This window comes from Salmo salar, chromosome ssa01 (genome assembly GCF_905237065.1).
Source record: "Salmo salar chromosome ssa01, Ssal_v3.1, whole genome shotgun sequence".
NCBI classification, from domain to species: Eukaryota; Metazoa; Chordata; class Actinopteri; order Salmoniformes; family Salmonidae; genus Salmo; species Salmo salar.
This window is the reverse complement of record NC_059442.1, coordinates 95273776-95294598: the sequence shown is the minus strand read 5'-3', so window position 1 is coordinate 95294598 and position 20823 is coordinate 95273776. Positions and strand designations below refer to the sequence as shown.

Genomic DNA, 20823 nt, shown 5'->3' with positions numbered 1-20823 from the left:
GCTAAGTAAATTATATCATTGAACGCGAAGACCAACGAAGCAACCATTCGATGACGACATTAATGAAGGTCACTCTGAAAGATCCATTCTAACCGAGAGAGAGAGAGAGAACGCGGACAAAACTCCCCAACAGAACTACTCTCCAACAAGAATCAGAACGACACACTGAGCGTAAATATATATATTGATTGCAATTGTTCCCGAATGAGTGAGCCTTCAATTGTCAATTGTTAATGAACTCTGTGTAAACTTCTCAGCTGACCATTTATGACCCATTGTTCAACAGGCCGACCAGCCTGTTTAGCCCACAAGGGCACATTCCGATACCAATCCTTTGTTGACGATAATTACTGTTTGTATGTTTTTCTGTTAATTACTTAGTGTAGTAAATAAATGATTTTAACCTCTATGGGCTAGGTGGGACGCTAGCGTGCCACCCGTGGTGCACTCCATCAACAGCAGGTGCATTTCAAGAGCGGCAAATTTGAATCCAAATAAATGTCAAAATTCAAATTTTTCAAAAATACAACTATTTTACACCATTTGAAAGATAAACATCTCCTTAATCTAACCACGTTTTACGATTTCAAAAAGGTTTTACGGCGAAAGCATAAATTTAGACTATGTTAGGACAGTACATTTACAAGAGTTGTGTGTAATGTTTTGTCAAGTCAAAGACAGGGTCACCAAAACCATAAAACCAGCTAAAATGATGCACTAACCTTTTACAATCTCCATCAGATGACACTCCTAGGACATTATGTTAGACAATGCATGCATTTTTAGTTCTATCAAGTTCATATTTATATCCAAAAACAGCGTTTTACTATGGCATTGATGTTGAGGAAATCGTTTCCCTCCAATAACCGGCAGTCAAGTCAGCGTCACAAATTAAATAATTAAAATTAGAAAACATTGGTAAAATATTATATTGTCATTTAAAGAATTATAGATTTACATCTCTTGAACGCAATCAACTTGCCAGATTTAAAAATAACCTTACTGGGAAATCACACTTTGCAATAATCTGAGCACTGCGCCCAGAAAAATACGCGTTGCGATACAGACTAGACGTCATGTTGGGGAGATCTAAAATCGAAAATACTATGTAAATAATCCATTACCTTTGATTCTCTTCATCAGATGTCACTTCCAGGTATCACAGGTCCATAACGAATGTAGTTTTGTTCAAAAAAGCTCATCATTTATGTCCAAAAATCTCCGTCTTGTTAGCACATGATCTAAGCCAGCCGGACTTCTCGTCATGAACGAGGGGAAAAAAATATATTTCCGTTCGTTCAAACATGTCAAACGTTGTATAGCATAAATCATTAGGGCCTTTTTAACCAGAACATGAATAATATTCAAGGTGGACGAATGCATACTCTTTTATAACGTATTGGAACGAGGGTACCCAACATGAACTCGCGCGCCAGGTGTCTAATGGGACATCATCGTTCCATGGCTCTTGTTCGGTCAGATCTCCCTCCAGAAGACTCAAAACACTTTGTAAAGGCTGGTGACATGTAGTGGAAGCAATAGGAAGTGCCAAAATATTCCTCAGCCCCTGTGTTTTTCAATGGGATAGGTTTAAAGTCAATACAACACATCAGGTATCCACTTCCTGTCAGAAAATGTCTCAGGGTTTTGCCTGCCAAATGAGTTCTGTTATACTCACAGACACCATTCAAACAGTTTTAGAAACTTTAGAGTGTTTTCTATCCATATATAATAAGTATATGCATATTCTAGTTACTGGGTAGGATTAGTAACCAGATTAAATCGGGTACATTTTTTTTATCCAGACGTGCAAATGCTGCCCCCTAGCCCTAACAGGTTAAGACAATTGATGTATGGATGATTTTAGTAAAGACTGGGTTCGTGCAGATACAACAATTTACGACGTTTTGGAATGAGACTGGACTAGAGGTAAATCCACCATTTAAACTTAGAAGATAATCGACCTATACTATAATAGAATATAATATTATAGTACAGGAAAGTTATATTAGGAAAATTATAGCTTTGTAATCTGAATATTCTCCTTGGTGCCCCGACCTCCTAGTTAATTACAATTAAACGATTAATCAGTTTAATCGCGTGATAATAATTACAGGGAGCTAATTGATAAACATATCTTCCGTTTAATGGTACCCCCAAAGACACGACATTTGGTGCCCCGTGTAAGGCCTCAAACTAAAACGCACATTGGTTCAATTTGATAACATATTGGAGCCCCCTTGCTAGGAATCTAAGATAGAATTTGACTTTGCTGTGAAATTCTATATATCAATTGTGCAAACAGAATTGTACAAACAGCCTGCTATGTAAACAAAGTGATTTTGCATTTTCCATTGAGAGAAGCTATTTAGAATAGCTCCGGTCTTATGTCGATAGCAGTGAGGATTAAATTCCAGATTTAGTCCGTTAGGCCAAACGATACTATTTCTGTCGGTAAATATTAACTTCTAGAGTAAGGTTAGAAATTAGAGGTTAACTGTCCGGGAACCGAGCCGAATAATTTGCCTACCGCACTAAGACTGTGGGCAGACCATATGCGTATTTGTAGTAAAGTACCGTGTCGCTCCGGTCAACATAAACGCTAGCAGAATATGCTGAATGGGGTTTAAGGTGAGACGTCACTAGAAAACCCACCCTTTCCATAAGGGAAAGGATCCTATTTTGGTGCTTGGAAGGATACTCCTGAACCAAGTAGCAATAGCTTAGCATTACGGGTAAGCTAACAGAGAGGGAACATTTTACCCTCCACCGTAACACGTTTAAAATTTCTCCGCTAGCGCGACGGAAGTCCGACCTTTGTACTTCCGTTTAAATTTCAGCATTCTGCACCCTGGTGGTGAAGAATTGCCAGTACATCTCTAGGGGAAATTCAAACGTGGAGCACGTCTCATTCAATTTAACTAACAAGTGAAATTGCCAGATTTACCTTTTCAAGTGGATCTTTCAAATAATATCCAAAATTGATTGGGCGTCTACAATGAGACATGATTAACTTTTTCCAAACTTAACTTAGATGAAGCAATGCTCTCAGGTTAATTGAAAGTTAATTCCCAGATAGCCTATACAGGTTTGATATATCATAAATAGATTAATCAGTAAAATCTGCTTTAGCAAGGCACAGTCAGTAAAACCCCTTTACTGACGTTCAGCCCCAGGTAGGAGCGTACCCTAGTGGTGAAGGGTCCCAACATTTGAACTACGGTTTACACTTATGATATCAAATCAATGGAGATTGTATGGATTATCGTCTCATTCAATTTAATAAGTTAAATTGTCGAACATACCTTTCTAGGTTCTTCCAATTAAATGAGACAACTTAAACTTTGCATATTAACCTGGATGAAGCAACCTCTCAGGTAATTCAAGTTTAATACCCAGATAGCCTACCCAGGTAGGACTAATCATTGGCATTGATTAATTCAATTTGCTTTTGCAAATTCATTCACGTCCAACTTCCACAGTACTGTACAGTACTGATGGTTCATTAACGTCTATAAATAGATTAAAATCGTCTTTGCAGTTTTCCACATTCCAAAATGTTGGAAAAGTAGGAAAAACATTTTTTCCTTTCAAATGTTCTAATAATGTGCAGGCTATCAGAGGGGGTGGTCCCCACTCGCCCGCTAATTAGTGAACCTCCACCCGTAAATGGATTGATCTCTGACCTCAGCAGCGATAACAACCCTAATTATGCCATTAGTGGAAAAGCAGACAACAATGTTTTCCAAAATCAACCATCGGGCGCAGGCCTCGTAAAGGTTCTCTCCAGTCTAGCTCTGATGTCTTGCCATCCGAGATTGCCATCTGTCCAATACCGCAGTGCACAGCTGAAGCACGAGCAGGTAACGGTAGACATAAAGGGACAGGTGGAGAGAGACCGGGAAACCAATCACAAATGCAGAAAAGGGAGAAATTCTGCTAGCTATGGAACTGCATTCGAAAACTGAACAATTAAATGTAATTGCAAAAACGTATGACGATGAACAAGCACAAGCTCTTCAACAAAATCGTTTTCTACAGGAACAAAATCATATGCTACAGGAACAACTCGATTTAGCCAAAACGAAATACGATGATGTCCATGCCAAACTAGATAAATCTGAAGAGTTATCTACAAACAGGAGCGCTCAACTTGACAACATGCATGCTGTTTTGTTGAATGTTACTCAAAATAACACAGTGCTCCTCAAAGCGCGGCAAACCAAAGACGATCAGTTAATGAACACAATGACAAAGTTGGATGATAAATCAGCAGAACTTATTGAAGTCGCTGACCAAATGAATGATGAGAGAACTCAGGTGATGAGGTTGGAAATATTGATTTCTAAGCAAGCAGAGGAAATCTTATCACTGAATCTCTCGCTCCGTACTCAAGACCTCTATCTGCAAACCATGACAGATAAGTTTGAGATCGAAAGGAGCAGGTGTGACACTCACGTGTCCAAAATCAGTACTCTAAGCGCTCAAGTGGACTCTGCAATGCAGCAGAATTCCACCCTTAGGTACCATCTGGAGGAAATCCAGAATGGTCACGCTCTACAGCGCGACTTCCCATCCAAGCAACCGGAGCCCTGTATTCACAGGAGTGAAGACAATAGGTTTCAGACCTTGCCTCCCTCATGTGTCCCTCAGTCTTCTCCTCTTGGCCCTTCGGCACTGAGTAATATGGCGCCTCTTGGCCAACAACAACAAGGCTTGGCTTCTTCTCTTGGCCTTTCGGCCCCAATTTCTCCACAGGATGAAGCCAACCCTCTCCGCCCGCTTGGCGCAGAATACCTTGACAAACTCGTCAAGAATTTCCCCACCTTTGACCCCGTTCCAGGTCAGCCAAACGATACTGAGACGTTCCTAGCTGACATAGAGGATGCGTTGGGTGGCTACCCGAACGCTACGGGTTCTGACAGGGTTTACCTGTTGAAGCGAACGTCGAATAGACACGTGACGAGGTTCATTCGTCTACAACAGCAACACGTGCTAAATGACTATGCTAAACTTGCCACAGCTTTGAAATTAGAATTCAGTGGTTCTGCGACTCGCAAACACGATAGCTCACTGGCTAACACCGTCAAACAAGCTCGGAACGAACACCCACAAGCTTTCTATCATAGGCTTCGTTCAGCTTACTTTGGCCTACTCACAGAAACAGGAATGGAAGAGCTGTTACCATTCAAACAAATGTTTCTGTCGAACATGTATCCCACCTTCATTACCTACTTGGGCCCTGCAGCCCACGTTGGCTTGCCTATCTTACAACTCAGAGAGCTTGCAAGCACAGCTTTTGAGGCATCAAAAGTTCACAACGCTAAGAGCCCTGACCACTCAGTTTTGAAGTTTAACCAGGAGCACTCACTCCAGTTAGAGGGTGCATTATCAGGTATTGGAGCGTCTAGAGATGACGCACAACAACAGTTTCTACCACGAAACCATGATTCCAATAACCTCCGCGGTCTAAATAACTGTAAAGTACGTAGCCATCAACATGACTACCACTACAATCGACCCGTTCGCTACGTTCCTGCACCCAACCCACAAAAAGTGTCAGAGCACAAGGGTAACAAAGGGTTGAAGGACGACCAAAACGTAGACCAATGTTCTCCAGAAGTCCCACTACGGGCAGAACTTAAGCGAGAACAATTTGAGAAAAGGGTAAAAGATAAGTCACAAGGACTAGACAGGGAATTACCGGACACCAGGTCCGCAGGAATTAACACCCATAGCATGGACGTTAAAGTTCAAATTTCTCCCGCTCTCATTCAAGACCCTATCCAGGGCCCGCTTGATCAAGAAACAAGCCCCCGGGCTCTGTCTATAGACTCTGATACAAAAGTTGCGAAGAAAAAGACAAACGCTTCGTTAAAGCCAAGCCCACTCAAAATCAGAAAAGTCAATCTGCTTCCATCTTGAACAGACATGGCACATCACGTCGTTGCGAACGACCACTCCACTTTGTGGGGAATATGTCCACTAACCACGAATCTAAACGGCCATACCTGGAAACAGTCCTGGAGGACTGCTTAGCTTGTCATGCGCTAATTGATTCGGGTGCGACAATATCACTCATCTCTCAAACATTGTTTGATGATCTCAAAAGGGCTTTGAAACCAACTAAACGTTGGTTAAAAGTGGAACGATGCGACACTAAACTTCGAGGGGTCACTCAGACTACCTCGCCTCTCACATTGAGAGTCATGCTGAAACTACACTTCCAGGACGTATCGCTCGTTCACCCTGTGTATGTTACCAGCCTCGAAACTGTAACCCTGCTACTTGGAGCAGACTTGATGGATCGGTTACTCCCATTGATGGATTGGAAAACCAACCAGGTATGGTCACAGGCCACAGTGCCTTCTCCACTGACCACACCGTCTCCCCCTAACGCTAGCTGCAACGCAGTCCTTCACGAGGGGTATTTGTCGAAAGCACCCCTTGAGAAAAAGACGTTTAGAAACCTCTTGGTTCAAAATCCGATCCACGGAGATAGTACGATATCTCGACACATTCCATCAGCCAACCTGATTGACCATTCTTTTCATGATTTCGAGCCAGCTGTCTCTGTGAATAAGCAACTTCCCTCCTACTTGCAGTCATGTAATACGGTAATTGAGATGAACTTTTCTTTCCCTTTGGACACTTCCGCAAGCACTGCGGCCGTCCCAGCAAGAAAAACATTGATGCGCAGAGTATACTCTGCTTCCGATGATACACCTTCCGCTTTGTTGGGGACTGTCACCCCTTACAATGACACTAATGGTGTCAGTCCAGCAACTGACCCGATGACTCCCACTTGTGAAACACTTTGCGATATCACAGACCGATATCCTCGTCTCAGTTCACAGGTAATGAAGAGGTTGCCACACGCGGACGCGGTGGGGACTGACATGCCTCGACAGCCACTGAGCGTTTTGAAGCACAAACACCAGGAGATTTGGTTGAAAGGTTACAGCCACTCTCATAAAAACGCGGCCGCTGACAACTCGTACATAGGGTCCGACCTTTTCATTTGCGCATCGGACACCAACACCACCCGCTGGTGGGGGGGTCCCGAGGCACAAAGGGGGGGAATAGTAGCCCAGACCCATGATGAGCCTCATCGAGGCCGGTGGGGGGGTCGAGACTACGGACAACACCGTACGAGGCCGCCAGATAATAAATCAAATCTAGTTGTAAACTCTCCTATGAGAACAGTGAGGAGCAGACAGGCCCCTACACGGGGATTATCTTAGAAGACATCTAAGATAGTACTGAGGTGTACCACACTGGTCGTAAAGGAAGTCCAGTGGACTTGTCCACCTCCAAAACTAATGGCATCAATAATCATTCTTTGCCATGCGTAGGTTCAACTACAATACAACTAGTAAAATGCTCCAATCATGTGTTCCGGTAGATAATATTTCAGAATAAATCGGTAGGATAACTGGTCCCCTTGAGTACCAGTACCAATACCAGCTACACTCAGTATGAGGATTTGTAACCTCACAAGTTAAATTGCTATTGATAATAGCGACATAGGAGTCACTCAGAGTGCAACACGTGGAGGGGAATCTCCAGTGCACTCTTCCAATGGTTAACACACATGTCACTAATAAATAGGACCCTCCATTCAGGAGTAAAATTATTAGAAGTCATGAACCATGATCACACCACGTATGACTGGTCCAATACTTAAAGAGTACTTCCGTCGTGAGGTTAGCTCCTCCGTGGATAACATAGCTATGAAGTAGACTTCATACCTATCGCCACTACAATAGTGGAAGACAGTGACTTGTAGAAAACTACTACAGACTCCCTTGACACCAATTCTGACTGACCTCCAGGCATTGACCTGAAAATTACCTGACTACGTCAGACTCATTCTGAACAAGTTGTAATCTGCCCGGATACTTGGTTTTCTTCCCTTGACATGCGCGCTTGTGTAAGCATAAACGCACATGCACAACTGAACATCCAATTAGGATTTATGCTAGGACCACTTAAGGGCCCAAGCAATATACCAGCCTTAGTAAAGTTGAACATTTACTTCTAGGCCTTTGACTCTACAGCACTCACCAGTTTTCTTCCCAGAAGTCCGTAGGTCATACCTGTAGACTGCCCAAAACTAGTGCATTACAGCTGTAGACTTATCATATAGTTATCAACTTAGGATAGCGCCTAAGCAACACACCAAGTAGGAAAACCCTAGATATGGCATTAGAGACAATGCCATGATAATCATTTTGCCAGAACATTGGACGTATATAGAATACAGTCCAATTAGATGATTTTTTTTGTGTGAACTATATTTTGTATATTTTTGTTTTGTTTATGCTTTCATTCCTTTTTGGTTCAGTTCCTTTGACACTTAGGAAGTGATAGAGCCATAAACAAAGTCCCCATACAACCATCACTTAGTGCCACAACGCCGCTCATTGGGGAATTCATGTAATTATATATATTTCATGAGTGTGTGTGTGCGTTGTTAACATCTGCCTAAGTTACTGCCCAGATCTTCCAGTCTGGACGACGGTTCCGGAACGGCGACCCCAAATCCGGACACCCACAGCCTATCCTTGTGGCGGCATGCCCGCTGTCAGAGAGACTACCAAGGTAAACCACCAGAGGGAGGGACCGCAACGGCGATCACCAACCAGGACATCCCCTGGCCCTTCCTGGGGTACTTTACAGCTTCCAGGGAACCTACCAAGGTACACCAATTGAGGAGACCGCAACGGCGATCACCAACCGGACATCAACTGCCCATCCTTGTGGTGGACGGCTCCGCTTTCAGAGAGCCTACCAAGTTCAACCACCAGAGAGGACTGCAACGATGATCTACCAATGGGACATCACGTGGTCATGATTTTATGTTGATTTGTAACTTGCAGGATAAACAAGATCCAAACCACCAGGGGGGGTATGTCATGACGTTGGCCTCTTTTGGTACAATTTTGTGATACTCAGAAGAGACAATATAGCCATATTACCATAAAACTGTTTATATAATAGACTCAGTTTAAGACTTGCCTCATATGGGTGTATAGAATGTATTAATAAGGATAAAGCTTTTGTAAGACATTGAGATGCTATGTACTGATGTAATGTGATAGAATTGTATTTCTGTAACCAAATCTAACTCAGTCATAGGCACGCCCCAGGGACATATACAGGACCAGGCGTCATTTGACCAGCCTGTTCGATGGGCACTATAAAACACTCCCTGATTTACATTTCTCCAGACCAGGCCTACACTCCGTTGGCCAAATAGGTTCTACCATCTAATTCCTCTACTGAAAGTGAACCATACCACGTGGTTAACTTTTAGACTATCGATACTGACAGAATAAGAACAAGTCTTTGATATTAATTATTAGTCTGCAGCTAAGTAAATTATATCATTGAACGCGAAGACCAACGAAGCAACCATTCGATGACGACATTAATGAAGGTCGCTCTGAAAGATCCATTCTAACCGAGAGAGAGAGAGAAACGCGGACAAAACTCCCCAACAGAACTACTCTCCAACAAGAATCAGAACGACACACTGAGCGTAAATATATATATTGATTGCAATTGTTCCCGAATGAGTGAGCCTTCAATTGTCAATTGTTAATGAACTCTGTGTAAACTTCTCAGCTGACCATTTATGACCCATTGTTCAACAGGCCGACCAGCCTGTTTAGCCCACAAGGGCACATTCCGATACCAATCCTTTGTTGACGATAATTACTGTTTGTATGTTTTTCTGTTAATTACTTAGTGTAGTAAATAAATGATTTTAAGACAATTGATGTATGGATGATTTTAGTAAAGACTGGGTTCGTGCAGATACAACAATTTACGACGTTTTGGAATGAGACTGGACTAGAGAAGATAATCGACCTATACTAATGAGACTGGACTAGAGAAGATAATCGACCTATACTATAATAGAATATAATATTATAGTACAGGAAAGTTATATTAGGAAAATTATAGCTTTGTAATCTGAATATTCTCCTTGGTGCCCCGACCTCCTAGTTAATTACAATTAAACGATTAATCAGTTTAATCGCGTGATAATAATTACAGGGAGCTAATTGATAAACATATCTTCCGTTTAATGGTACCCCCAAAGACACGACACTGGCTACCGTTCGTCCGACTCCCTCGGGAGATGAGAGCGTAAGCGTCCTCGTCTCCTGCTTAACGGGACGTGCCCTGGAGTGGGCCAACGCAGTGTGGTATGGCCCAGACTCGGCAAGGGATCACTACCCCGAGTTCACCCGCCGTTTCCGGGCCGTGTTCGACCACCCAGCAGAGGGCCGGGCGGCGGGTGAACGGCTGTTCCACCTGCGGCAGGAGACGAGGAGCGCACAGGACTTTGCTCTGGAGTTCCGGACCTTGGCTGCTGGAGCGTGGTGGAACGACAGGGCCCTGATGGACCTCTATCGGTGTAGCCTCCGGGAGGACGTCCGCCGTGAGCTAGCCTGTCGGGACACTACCCTCTCACTAGATGAACTAATCGACATGTCCATTCGTCTCGACAACCTGCTGGCGTCCAGACAGGGCCCTGTTGGTTCCACCTCCAGGTCCTCCAGCTCCCATCCCTATGGAGCTAGGGGGGGCCGCGTCCAGGGGAACCGGAGGAGGAGGCTCCTCTTGTACCCAGTGTGGTCGGAGAGGACACGTCAGGCCAGGTGGGCCATGTTCTTTACCCGTTTCCGGTTCACGATCTCTTATCGGCCAGGTTCACAGAACACGAAGGCCGACGCACTGTCCCGCCTATATGACACCGAGGAGAGGGCCATCGATCCGGCTCCCATTCTTCCAGCGTCGTGCTTGGTAGCTCCGGTGGTATGGGAGTTGGACGCGGAGATCGAGCGGGCGTTACGGTTGGAACCTGCACCATCGCAGTGTCCGGCAGGTGTTCAGTACATGCCGCTTGGTCTCCGTGATCGATTGATTCGATGGGCCCATAATCTCCCCTCTTCGGGTCACCCTGGGATCGAGAGGACAGTGCGGAACCTGAGGGGGAAGTACTGGTGGCCCACCTTGGGTAAGGACGTGCGGTTTTATGTTTCCTCCTGCTCGGTGTGCGCTCAGAGCAAGGCTCCTCGACACCTGCCTAGAGGGAAATTACACCCCCTCCCCGTTCCACAGCGGCCGTGGTCACACTTGTCAGTGGACTTCCTCACTGACCTTCCCGTGTCTCAGGGGAACACCACTATCCTGGTCGTTGTGGATCGGTTCTCGAAGTCCTGTCGTCTCATCCCGTTGCCCGGTCTCCCTACGGCTCTGCAGACTGCGGAGGCCCTGTTTACCCATGTCTTCCGGCACTACGGGGTGCCCGAGGACATCGTTTCTGATCGGGGTCCCCAGTTCACGTCCAGAGTTTGGAGGGCGTTCGTGGAACGTTTGGGGGTCTCGAGAGTAATGGGCAGGTGGAGAGAGTGAACCAAGAGGTGGGTAGGTTTCTAAGGACGTATTGCCAGGACCGGCCCAGGGAATGGGCGAGATACGTGCCATGGGCAGAAATAGGCCAAAATTCTCTACGTCACTCATCAACCAACATGTCACCATTCCAGTGCGTGTTGGGCTACCAGCCGGTCCTGGCTCCATGGCACCAGAGCCAGACCGAGGCTCCTGCGGTGGAGGATTGGGTGCAGCGCTCGAAGGACACTTGGAGAGCCGTCCAAGACGCACTCACAAAGGCGAGTGGACGGCAGAAGAAGAGCGCTGACCAGCACCGCAGTGAGACCCCTGTGTTTGCACCAGGGGATCGAGTCTGGCTCTCGGCTAGAAACCTGCCCCTCCGCTTTCCCTGCCGGAAGCTGGGCCCGCAGTGTGTAGGGCCGTTTAAAGTCCTGAGGAGGATAAACGAGGTGTGTTACCGGTTACAACTTCCATCTTACTACAGTATTAACCCCTCGTTTCATGTGTCTCTCCTCAGGCCGGTGGTGGCTGGTCCCATGCAGGAAGGTGAGGTGCCGGAGGTTCCTCCACACCCGCTGGACATTGGGGGCCATTCTGGACTCCAGACTTCGGGGGGGGGGCTACAGTACCTCGTCGATTGGGAGGGGTACGGCGTGGAGGAGAGGTGCTGGGTACCCAGGAAGGACACTACTGAGGGAGTTCCACCGCCTTCATGGGGATCGCCCTGCGCCTCGTCCTCCAGGTCGCCCTCGAGGTAGGTGGCGGCGCGCTGCGGGAGCCGCGCGTCAGGAGGGGGGTACTGTCACGAATCCCACCGAAGGTGGCTCCCCTGCCTGCTCGGGCGGCGCTCGGCGGTCGTCGTCACCGGCCTACTAGCCGCCGCTGATCCCTTTTTCCTTTTCGTTTGGTATGTCTTATTGTTTGCACCTGTTCCTCATTTGGTTCTTTTGATTTTTGCTTATTTAAGCCTGGTTAGCCCGCCCAGGTTTGTGCGGGATTATTTAGCGTCAGGTTGTGTTTTGTATTTGGATGTGCTGGCGATCTACTATTGTTATATTTTTATGCATGCTGTGCACCTGTTGTTCTGGGCACTTTGCATTTTTCACGCCGGTTGTGTTGGCGTCGATCGTGTTGTGTTTTATTTAATAAACACACAGTTCCTTACCTCTGCTCTCTGCGCCTGACTCCTACCACCACTCCTAGCAACTACTGACACAGATCCTAATTGGTATGTCAAATGTTATCTTCCTTTTGATGGCATAGAAAGACCTTCTTGCCTTGTCGCTCAAATCGTTCACAGCTTTGTGGAAGTTACCTGTGGCGCCTATGTTTAGGCCAAGGTATGTATCGTTTTTTGTGTGCTCTAGGGCAACGGTGTCTAGGTGGAATTTGTATTTGTGGTCCTGGCAACTGGACATTTTTTGGAACACCATTATTTTTTGTCTTACTGAGATTTACTGTCAGGGCCCAGGACTGACAGAATCTGTGCAGAAGATCTAAGTGCTGCTGTAGGCCCTCCTTGGTTGGGGACAGAAGCTCCAGATCATCAGCAAAGAGTAGACATTTGACTTCAGATTCTTGTAGGATGAGGCCGGGTACTGCAGACTCTTCTAGTGCCCTCGCTAATTCCTTGACATATATGTTGAAGTGTGTGGGGCTTAAGCTGCATCTCTGTCTCACCGCACGTCCCTGTGGAAAGAAATGTGTGTTTTTTGCCAGTTTTAACTGCACACTTGTTGTTTGTGTACATGGATTTTATAATGTTGTGTGTTTTTTCCCCAACACCACTTTTCATCAATTTGTATCGCAGACCCGCATGCAAATTGAGTCAAAAGCTTTTTTGAAATCAACCAAGCATGATAAATACTTTGCCTTTGTTTTCATTTGTTTGTTCGTCAATTACGGTGTGCAGGGTGAATACGCGGTCTGTCGTATTGTAATTTGGTAAAAAGCCAATTTGACATCTGCTCAGTACATTGTTTTCACTTGAGGAAATGTACGAGTCTGCTGTTAATGATAACGCAGAAGGCGTTAACGCAGAAGGCGATAACGCAGAAGGCATATCCCACGGTATTTATTGGGGTCAAATGTGTCTCCACTTTTGGATTGATGTCAGAGCCAAGGAGGATTAAAGGGTTTAAGTTTAGCCAATTGGAATTTGTTGTCTGTATATTTTAACATTTCATTGAATGAGGCTTTTTTGGGTTGGAGGGTTTGTATTTTGTCCTGTAGATGATTCAATGTAATTGCAGAATCCAGTGGGTTCTGGAAGTCTTTAACAGTTGATTTTAAGATTTGTATTTGATCATGTATATATTTTTGCAATTTTTTATTTGTTATAGAGCCAGAAAGATTGGATAAGTGGTTTACCCATACATCTCCGTTTTGGATACAAACTCTTTGTGCTCTTGTTTGTTTAGTGTTTTCCAATTTTCTCAAAGTGGTTAGAGTCTATGGAATCTTCAATTATATTGAGCTGATTTCTGACGTTCTGTTCCTTCTTTTTCCGTAGTGTATTTCTGTATTGTTTTAGTGATTCACCATATTGAAGGCTCAGGTTTTCTGGGTTTCTATGTTTTTGGTTGGATAGGTTTCTCAATTTTTTTCTTAGGTTTTTGCATTCTTCATCATTGTTGATTTTGTTATGTTTTCTCTTTGAAATATATAGATTTGATAGGGAAGCTGAGAGGTAAAATATACTGTTTAGGTTTTCTACTGTCAAGTTTACACCTCCACTATTACAGTGGAATATTTTGTCCAGGAAGTTGTCTAAAGGGGATTGAATTTGTTGTTGCCTAATTGTTTTTTGTTAGGTTTCCAAACTACTTTCCTTCCATCTATAGCATTTCTTAATATTATTCAGTTCCTTTGGCTTTGATGCCTCAAGGTTGAGTATTGCTCTGTTCATGTAGAAGTTATTTTGCTGTGATCTGATAGGGGTGTCAGTGGGCTGACTGTGAACACTCTAAGAGACTCTGGGTTGAGGTCAGTGATAAAGTAGTCTACAGTAGTGCCAAGAGATGAGCTATAAGTGTACTAACATAGGAGTCCCCTTGAAGCCTACCGTTGACTATGTACATACCCAGCGTGCGACAGAGCTGCAGGAGTTGTGCCCAGTTTTCATTGGTTGTTGGCGTAGATGTGCCTAGGGGGGCATATGGGGGAGGGAATGCTGTCACCTCCAAGTAGATGTTTGTCCCCCTGTGTGCTGAGGGTGTCAGGTTCTTGTCCAGTTCTGGCATTTAGGCCGCCACAGACTAGTACATGTCCCTGGGCCTGGAAATGATTGATTTCCCCCTCCAGGATATAGAAACTGTCTTCATTAATGTGGGGGGATATAGGTAGCACACAGGAGGATTTTTTTTTCTGTTGAGATCATTTCCTTTTAAATTTCAAACCAAATGTAAAGTGTTCCTGTTTTGATTAATTTAATAGAGTAATCTTTACAAAATTAGCATAACCCCTGAGTCCTTTCCCTGTTTCACACCTGGTGGTTTGGTGGATCGGACTACCAGCTCTCTGTAACCTAGAGGGCAACCAGTGGGTCCATCTCCTCTATACCAGGTTTCTTGTAGGATAACAATGTCTGTATTTATTTGATGAAGTCCAGGTTCCTGCTCTTTAGACCAAAGGCAGATGACCTCAGGCCTTGGATATTCCAGGATAAGGTAGTGAAGGATTTGTGTTCCACAGGTCTGGGAGAGTGTCTCATTGGTCTGGGCGAGGTGTCTATTGATCTGTTGCTCCTGTGTGAGGTGTTGGGGCTGCGGTTGAGGGCGATGTCCTTTAGGGTCCGGGCGAAGGTGGGCACTGCTGCCTTGTATAGGTGGACCTGGTCGTAAAGGCTGTTCAAGTTCAGGGTGGTGTGGTGGGCCAGTTAAACATTTTGTTTTGAGGCACAGTTACAGGAAATACTTGCGTTCACCCGCTGTATGGTAGCAGGGTGGAAGTCTTTTCGTGGTAGCAGGGTGGGGATAACCACTTGTGCTTTGGGAAAAGTAGAAGAAGCTTTTTCAATCACTCCCTTGAGTGCTGTGGCAACCCTTTCCTGCTGTGTTCTCAGGTCTTTTGTGCCTGTGTGTATTATTATGTGGCTGGGTAAACCTAGTTGGTCCTCAGACAGAAGGTCTAGGTTATGCTGGGTGTTTGGACACCAGAGTTTTGACACTGTGTGTTTGGGAAAACGTTTATTTTCTTGTATTTATTTCCCATTTGAGTCCATAAGGAGTACAATCTGTAGTTTGTGTATGTCCTCAGTGGGGGTGGGGGGGTTGTCACGAGGGCTATCAGGGTGGCTGACGGGGGGTGCTCAGAGGGGTTGGGATCCCCTGGTCTTGGGGTTCTTCATTTGTCTGTCCTGCTGTGATGTCGAGGCTATGGGTCTGGGGTGGACTGCTCTCTCTGTCTCTCTCTCTCTGTCTCTCTCTTTATCTCTCTCTCTCTCTGTTTCTCTCTCTCTCTGTATCTCTCTCTGTATCTCTCTCTGTACCACCCTCTGTATCTCTCTCTGTATCTCACTATATCTCTGTATCTCTCTCTCTATCTCACTCTCCCCAGATCCTGGCTGTGTGCTGCTCGGCTGCTGAGTCATTCTGGGTTGAACAGAGAACAAGGGATGTAGAGGGAGAGAGGGATGGAGAGAGAGACAGACTTGGGGAATTTAAGATTTTATATTTTGATTTTATCACCAGCTATTGTGTATAATTCTGATATGCTGGCCTCTCCCTGCTATTGTATATAATCTGATATACTGGCCTCTCCCTGCTGTTGTGTATAATTCTGATATACTGGCCTCTCCCTGCTATTGTGTATAATTCTGATATACTGGCCTCTCCCTGCTATTGTGTATAATTCTGATATACTGGCCTCTCCCTGCTATTGTGTATAATTCTGATATACTGGCCTCTCCCTGCTATTGTGTATAATTCTGATATACTGGCCTCTCCCTGCTATTGTGTATAATGCTGATATATTGGTCTCTACCTGCTATGCTACATATCCTTTTGTCAGCTCCTCTGAGCTGGCCTCCTACGTACAGTACTGTACACTCCCAGTGATGTACCTAGCTGTTGTTCTCCCACTCCCACTCCTAACCCCTGTCCTTGGTCTCCAAATCCAATATAACCTGTAACATCATCACCAGCCATTCAGGTAGCTAGACTCCTATTGGTTCAGTCTCTCTCTCTCTCTCTCTCTCTCTCTCTCTCTCTCTCTCTCTCTCTCTCTCTCTCTCTCTCTCTCTCTCTCTCTCTCTCTCTCTCTCTCTCTCTCTCTCTCTCTCTCTCTCTCTCTCTCTCTCTCTCTCTCTCTCTCTCTCTCTCTCACAGACAGACATCTGACTTAAGGAAAGGAAGCAATGCACAGATTACCATTTTTCTATTGACAGAAGATGAGTCATTATAGCAGGAAGATAAAGAAAGAGAACAGAGAAGCCTTTAGCTACCTCCCTGTCTATAGGTCTCAGAACCAAGGTCAGGAGTACAGGGACTAGGACTTCTTGGAGAAATCCTTTTCATGACTTCTATTTTCCCTGTTTGTTTCCTTCAGGTTTCTGTGTGGTAGCCGTGGCGATCTGCTGCTGTAACTATGTTTAGGAACAGCTTGAAGATGCTGCTGACAGGCGGCAAGGCCAATCGCAAGAACCGCAACGGCAGCAGTGGTGAGTCTGACCCCTGACCTTTAACCTGTGATCTCTGTAAACAATGATTAACAACATGCCTGTCTTCTGTGTGTCAGACACCAATAGCCTTACATTGGGTTTCAGTAGTAGTGCTCAAAATGCACCTGATATGAGACTCATTTATACAGTGCATTCAGAAAGTATTCAGACCCTTCCCTTTTTCTACATTTTATTACATGACAGCCTTATTACAGAATTAATTAAATAAAAATGTTTCTACATCAATCTACACACAATACCCCATAATGACAAAGCAAAAACATGTTTTTAGAAATGTTTGCAAATGTATTAAAAGCAGAAAACAGAAATACCTTATTTACATAGGTATTCAGACCCTTTGCTATGAGACTCAAAATTGAGCTCAGGTACATCCAGTTTCCATTGAGATGTTTCTAAAACTTGATCGGAGTCTACCTTTGGTAAATTCAATTGTTTGGACATGATTTGGAAAGGCACACACCTGTCCATATAAGGTCCCGCAAATGACAGTGCACGTCAGATCAAAAACGAAGTCATGAGGTCGAAGGAACTGTCCGTGGAGCTCCGAGACAGGATGGTGTCAAGGCACAGGTCTGGGGATGGATACCAACAATTTCTGCAGCATTGAAGGTCCCCAAGAACACAGTGGCCTCAATCATTCTTAAATGGAAGAAGTTTAGAACCACCAAGACTCTTCCTAGAGCTGGCCGCCTCGGCTCAACTGAGCTATCAGGGGAGAAGGGCCTTGGTCAGTGAGGTAACCAAGAACCCGATGGTCACTCTAACAGAGCTCCAGAGTTCCTCTGTGGAGATGGGAGAACCTTCCAGAAGGACAACCATCTCTGTAGCACCACCATTCAGACCTTTATGGTAGAGAGCCAGACTGAAGCCACTCCTCAGTAAAAGGTAAATGACAGCCCGCTTGGAGTTTGCCAAAAAGCACCTAAAGAACTCTCAGACCATGAGAAACAAGATTCTTTGGTGTGATGAAACCAAGATTGAACTCTTTGTCCTGAATGCCAAGCGTCACATCTGGAGGAAACCTGGTACCATCCCTACAGTGAAGCATGGTGGTGGCAGCAGCATGCTGTGGGGATGTTTTTCAGGGGCAGGGGCAGGGACTGGGAGATAAGTCAGGATCGAGGGAAAGATGAACGGAGCAAAGTACAGAGTTTGGACATGATGCATGTGCATGTCGTTGTAGAATGGCGCCGGAGAGGATGGCTGACGTTTTACGTGCTCCTAACCAACTGTGTTATTTTTTTATTTTTTTTTGCGTTGTTTATAACTTATTTTTTTTGTACTTATTTTGTATATAATGTTGCTGCTACCGTCTCTTACGACCGAAAATAACTTCTGGACATCAGAACAGCGATTACTCACCACCAACTAGTAGAAGCTTTTTCCTTTCATGAATCCAACGAGTCCGACGTGAAGGATGTACTACTTTCCCAGGATCAGGCCCAAATCCCCGTCATTTGAGTGAAGAGAAGACAGAGAAAAAGAGGGTGGAGTTCGGGCTGCCTATTGAGAACATGTAATCATTGGAAAATAAAATCGATGACCTATGAGCAAGATTAAACTGTGGCCGAACGACGACATGAACATCATACAGCTCACGGGTTTTACACTGTATCGGCAGGATAGAACAGCAGCCTCTGGTAAGACAAGGGGTGGCGGTCTATGTATATTCGTAAACAACAGCTGGTGCACGATATTTAACCTGTTGGGGCTAGGGGGCAGTATTGAGAAATTTTGAAAAAAATATGTGCCCATTTTTAACTGCCTCCTACACCTACTCAGAAGCTAGGATATGCATATTATTAACACATTCGGATAGAAAACACTCTGAATTTTCTAAAACAGTTTGAATGGTGTCTGTAAGTATAACAAAACTCATATTGCAGGCAAAAACCTGTGAAAAATAGATAAAAAAAATGTGAATTTTGTGACTGTACTATTTACTGTCATTGTTTTATAGATACCATAGTGAGAAAGGATTCATTTCGCAACTCCTACGGCTTCCACTAGATGTCAACGATCTTTATAAAGTTGTTTGAAGCGTCTATGATAAACAGAGAGCAAATTAGAATGCAGGGAAGTTGACATGTCGTCACTTCATTTTTTTGCGCCTGCGCATAAATCTGGAAGAGTGAGTTTGTCATAATTGTTTATCTAGACATAGGATAGGTTGTGTGAAAATATTACTGATGTTTACTGATGTTTCACGTTAAAAATGGACCAAAAGATTAATGCTAAACAACATTTGACATGTTTGAACGAACGTAAATAGATTATTTACTAGGTTTTTTTAGCTTTTCGGCGTGATTTTACACCCCCCCCACCACGTTTTGTGGGAGCATACTGAACGCTAACTACTTGGTGTTATTTGGACATAAATTATGAACTTTGTCAAAAGAAACCACATTTGTTCTGGACCTGGGATTCCTGGCAGTGCCTTCTGATGGAGATAATCAAAGGTAAGGGGATATTTACAATGTTATTATCGATATTAGATGATGCTAACTGTATAGCATAGCCTATTGTTCTTAGCATAGCACCCCGTTTATTGCAAAATGTGATTTCCCAGTAAAGTTATTTTGAGATCTGGCCATTCGGTAGCAATTACGAGATGATAATATATTATTCTTTGAATGACAATATTATAATTTACCAATGTTTTCGAATAGTAATTTTGTTATGTTCACCGGAAGCATTTCAGAGAAGAAAAAAATCTGAATTTCACGCTACTGTAAAATGCTGTTTTTGGATATAAATATGAACTTGATGGAACAAAAAATGCATGTATTTTATAACATAATGTCCTAGGAGTGTCATCTGATGGAGATTGTCAAAGGTTGGTGCATAATTTTAGCTGGTTTCTGCTTTTGGTGACGCCTGACCTTGAATTGAAACTGGATGTTTGTACTTTTGTGGCTATGTACTGTCCTAACATAATCTAACTTTATGCTTTTGCCGTAAAGCCTCTTTGAAAATCGAACAATGTGGTTAGATTAAGGAGATGTTTATCTTTTAAATTGTGTAAAATAGTTGATTGTTTGAGAAATTTAAATTATTAGATTTTTGATGTTTTGAATTTCCAGCCTTGTTAGCAATCCCGTCTCGGGGTTCATTGCTAACCTGTAGCCCCAACAGGTTTTAAGGAAGTCTCAAGGTTTTGCTCGCCTGAGGTAGTGTGGTCTACAGCTTACCATGAGATACTCTATCTTCCTAGGGAGTTTTCAACTGTATTTTTCGTAGCTGTCTACATACCACCACAGACCGATGCTGGCACTAAGACTGCACTCAATAAGCTGTATACCGCCATAAGAAAAGGAAAACGCTCATCCAGTGGCGGCGCTCCTAGTTGCCAGGGACTTTACCAAATTTTTACCAAATTTCCACCGGCATTTTAAATGTGCAACCAGAGGGAAAAAAACTCTAGACCACCTTTACTCCACACACAGAGACGCGTTCAAAGCTCTCCCTCGCCCTCCATTTGGAAAATCTGACCATAATTCCATCCTCCTGATTCCTACTTACAAGCAAAAACTAAAGCAGGAAGCACCAGTGACTCGGTCAATAAAAAAGTGGACAGAGGAAGCAGATGCTAAGCTACAGGACTGTTTTGCTAGCACAGACTGGAATATGTTCCGGGATTCTTCCGATGGCATTGAGGAGTACACCACATCAGTCACTCGGTTCATCAACAAGTGTATCGATGACGTCATCCCCACAGTGACTGTACGTACATA

General features: G+C 44.2%; 1 protein-coding gene across 1 annotated transcript in view; it reads left to right on the top strand.

The window, feature by feature from the left end:
- Positions 1 to 20823, top strand: part of LOC123744734 (protein TANC2) — a 229658-nt gene that overhangs the window by 123967 nt on the left and 84868 nt on the right. Inside the window, exon 3 of the mRNA XM_045724545.1 lies at positions 16957 to 17068. Coding sequence (XP_045580501.1) covers positions 16996 to 17068 — 73 coding nt within the window. The 5' untranslated portion in view covers positions 16957 to 16995. The remainder of the gene's footprint in view (positions 1 to 16956; positions 17069 to 20823) is intronic.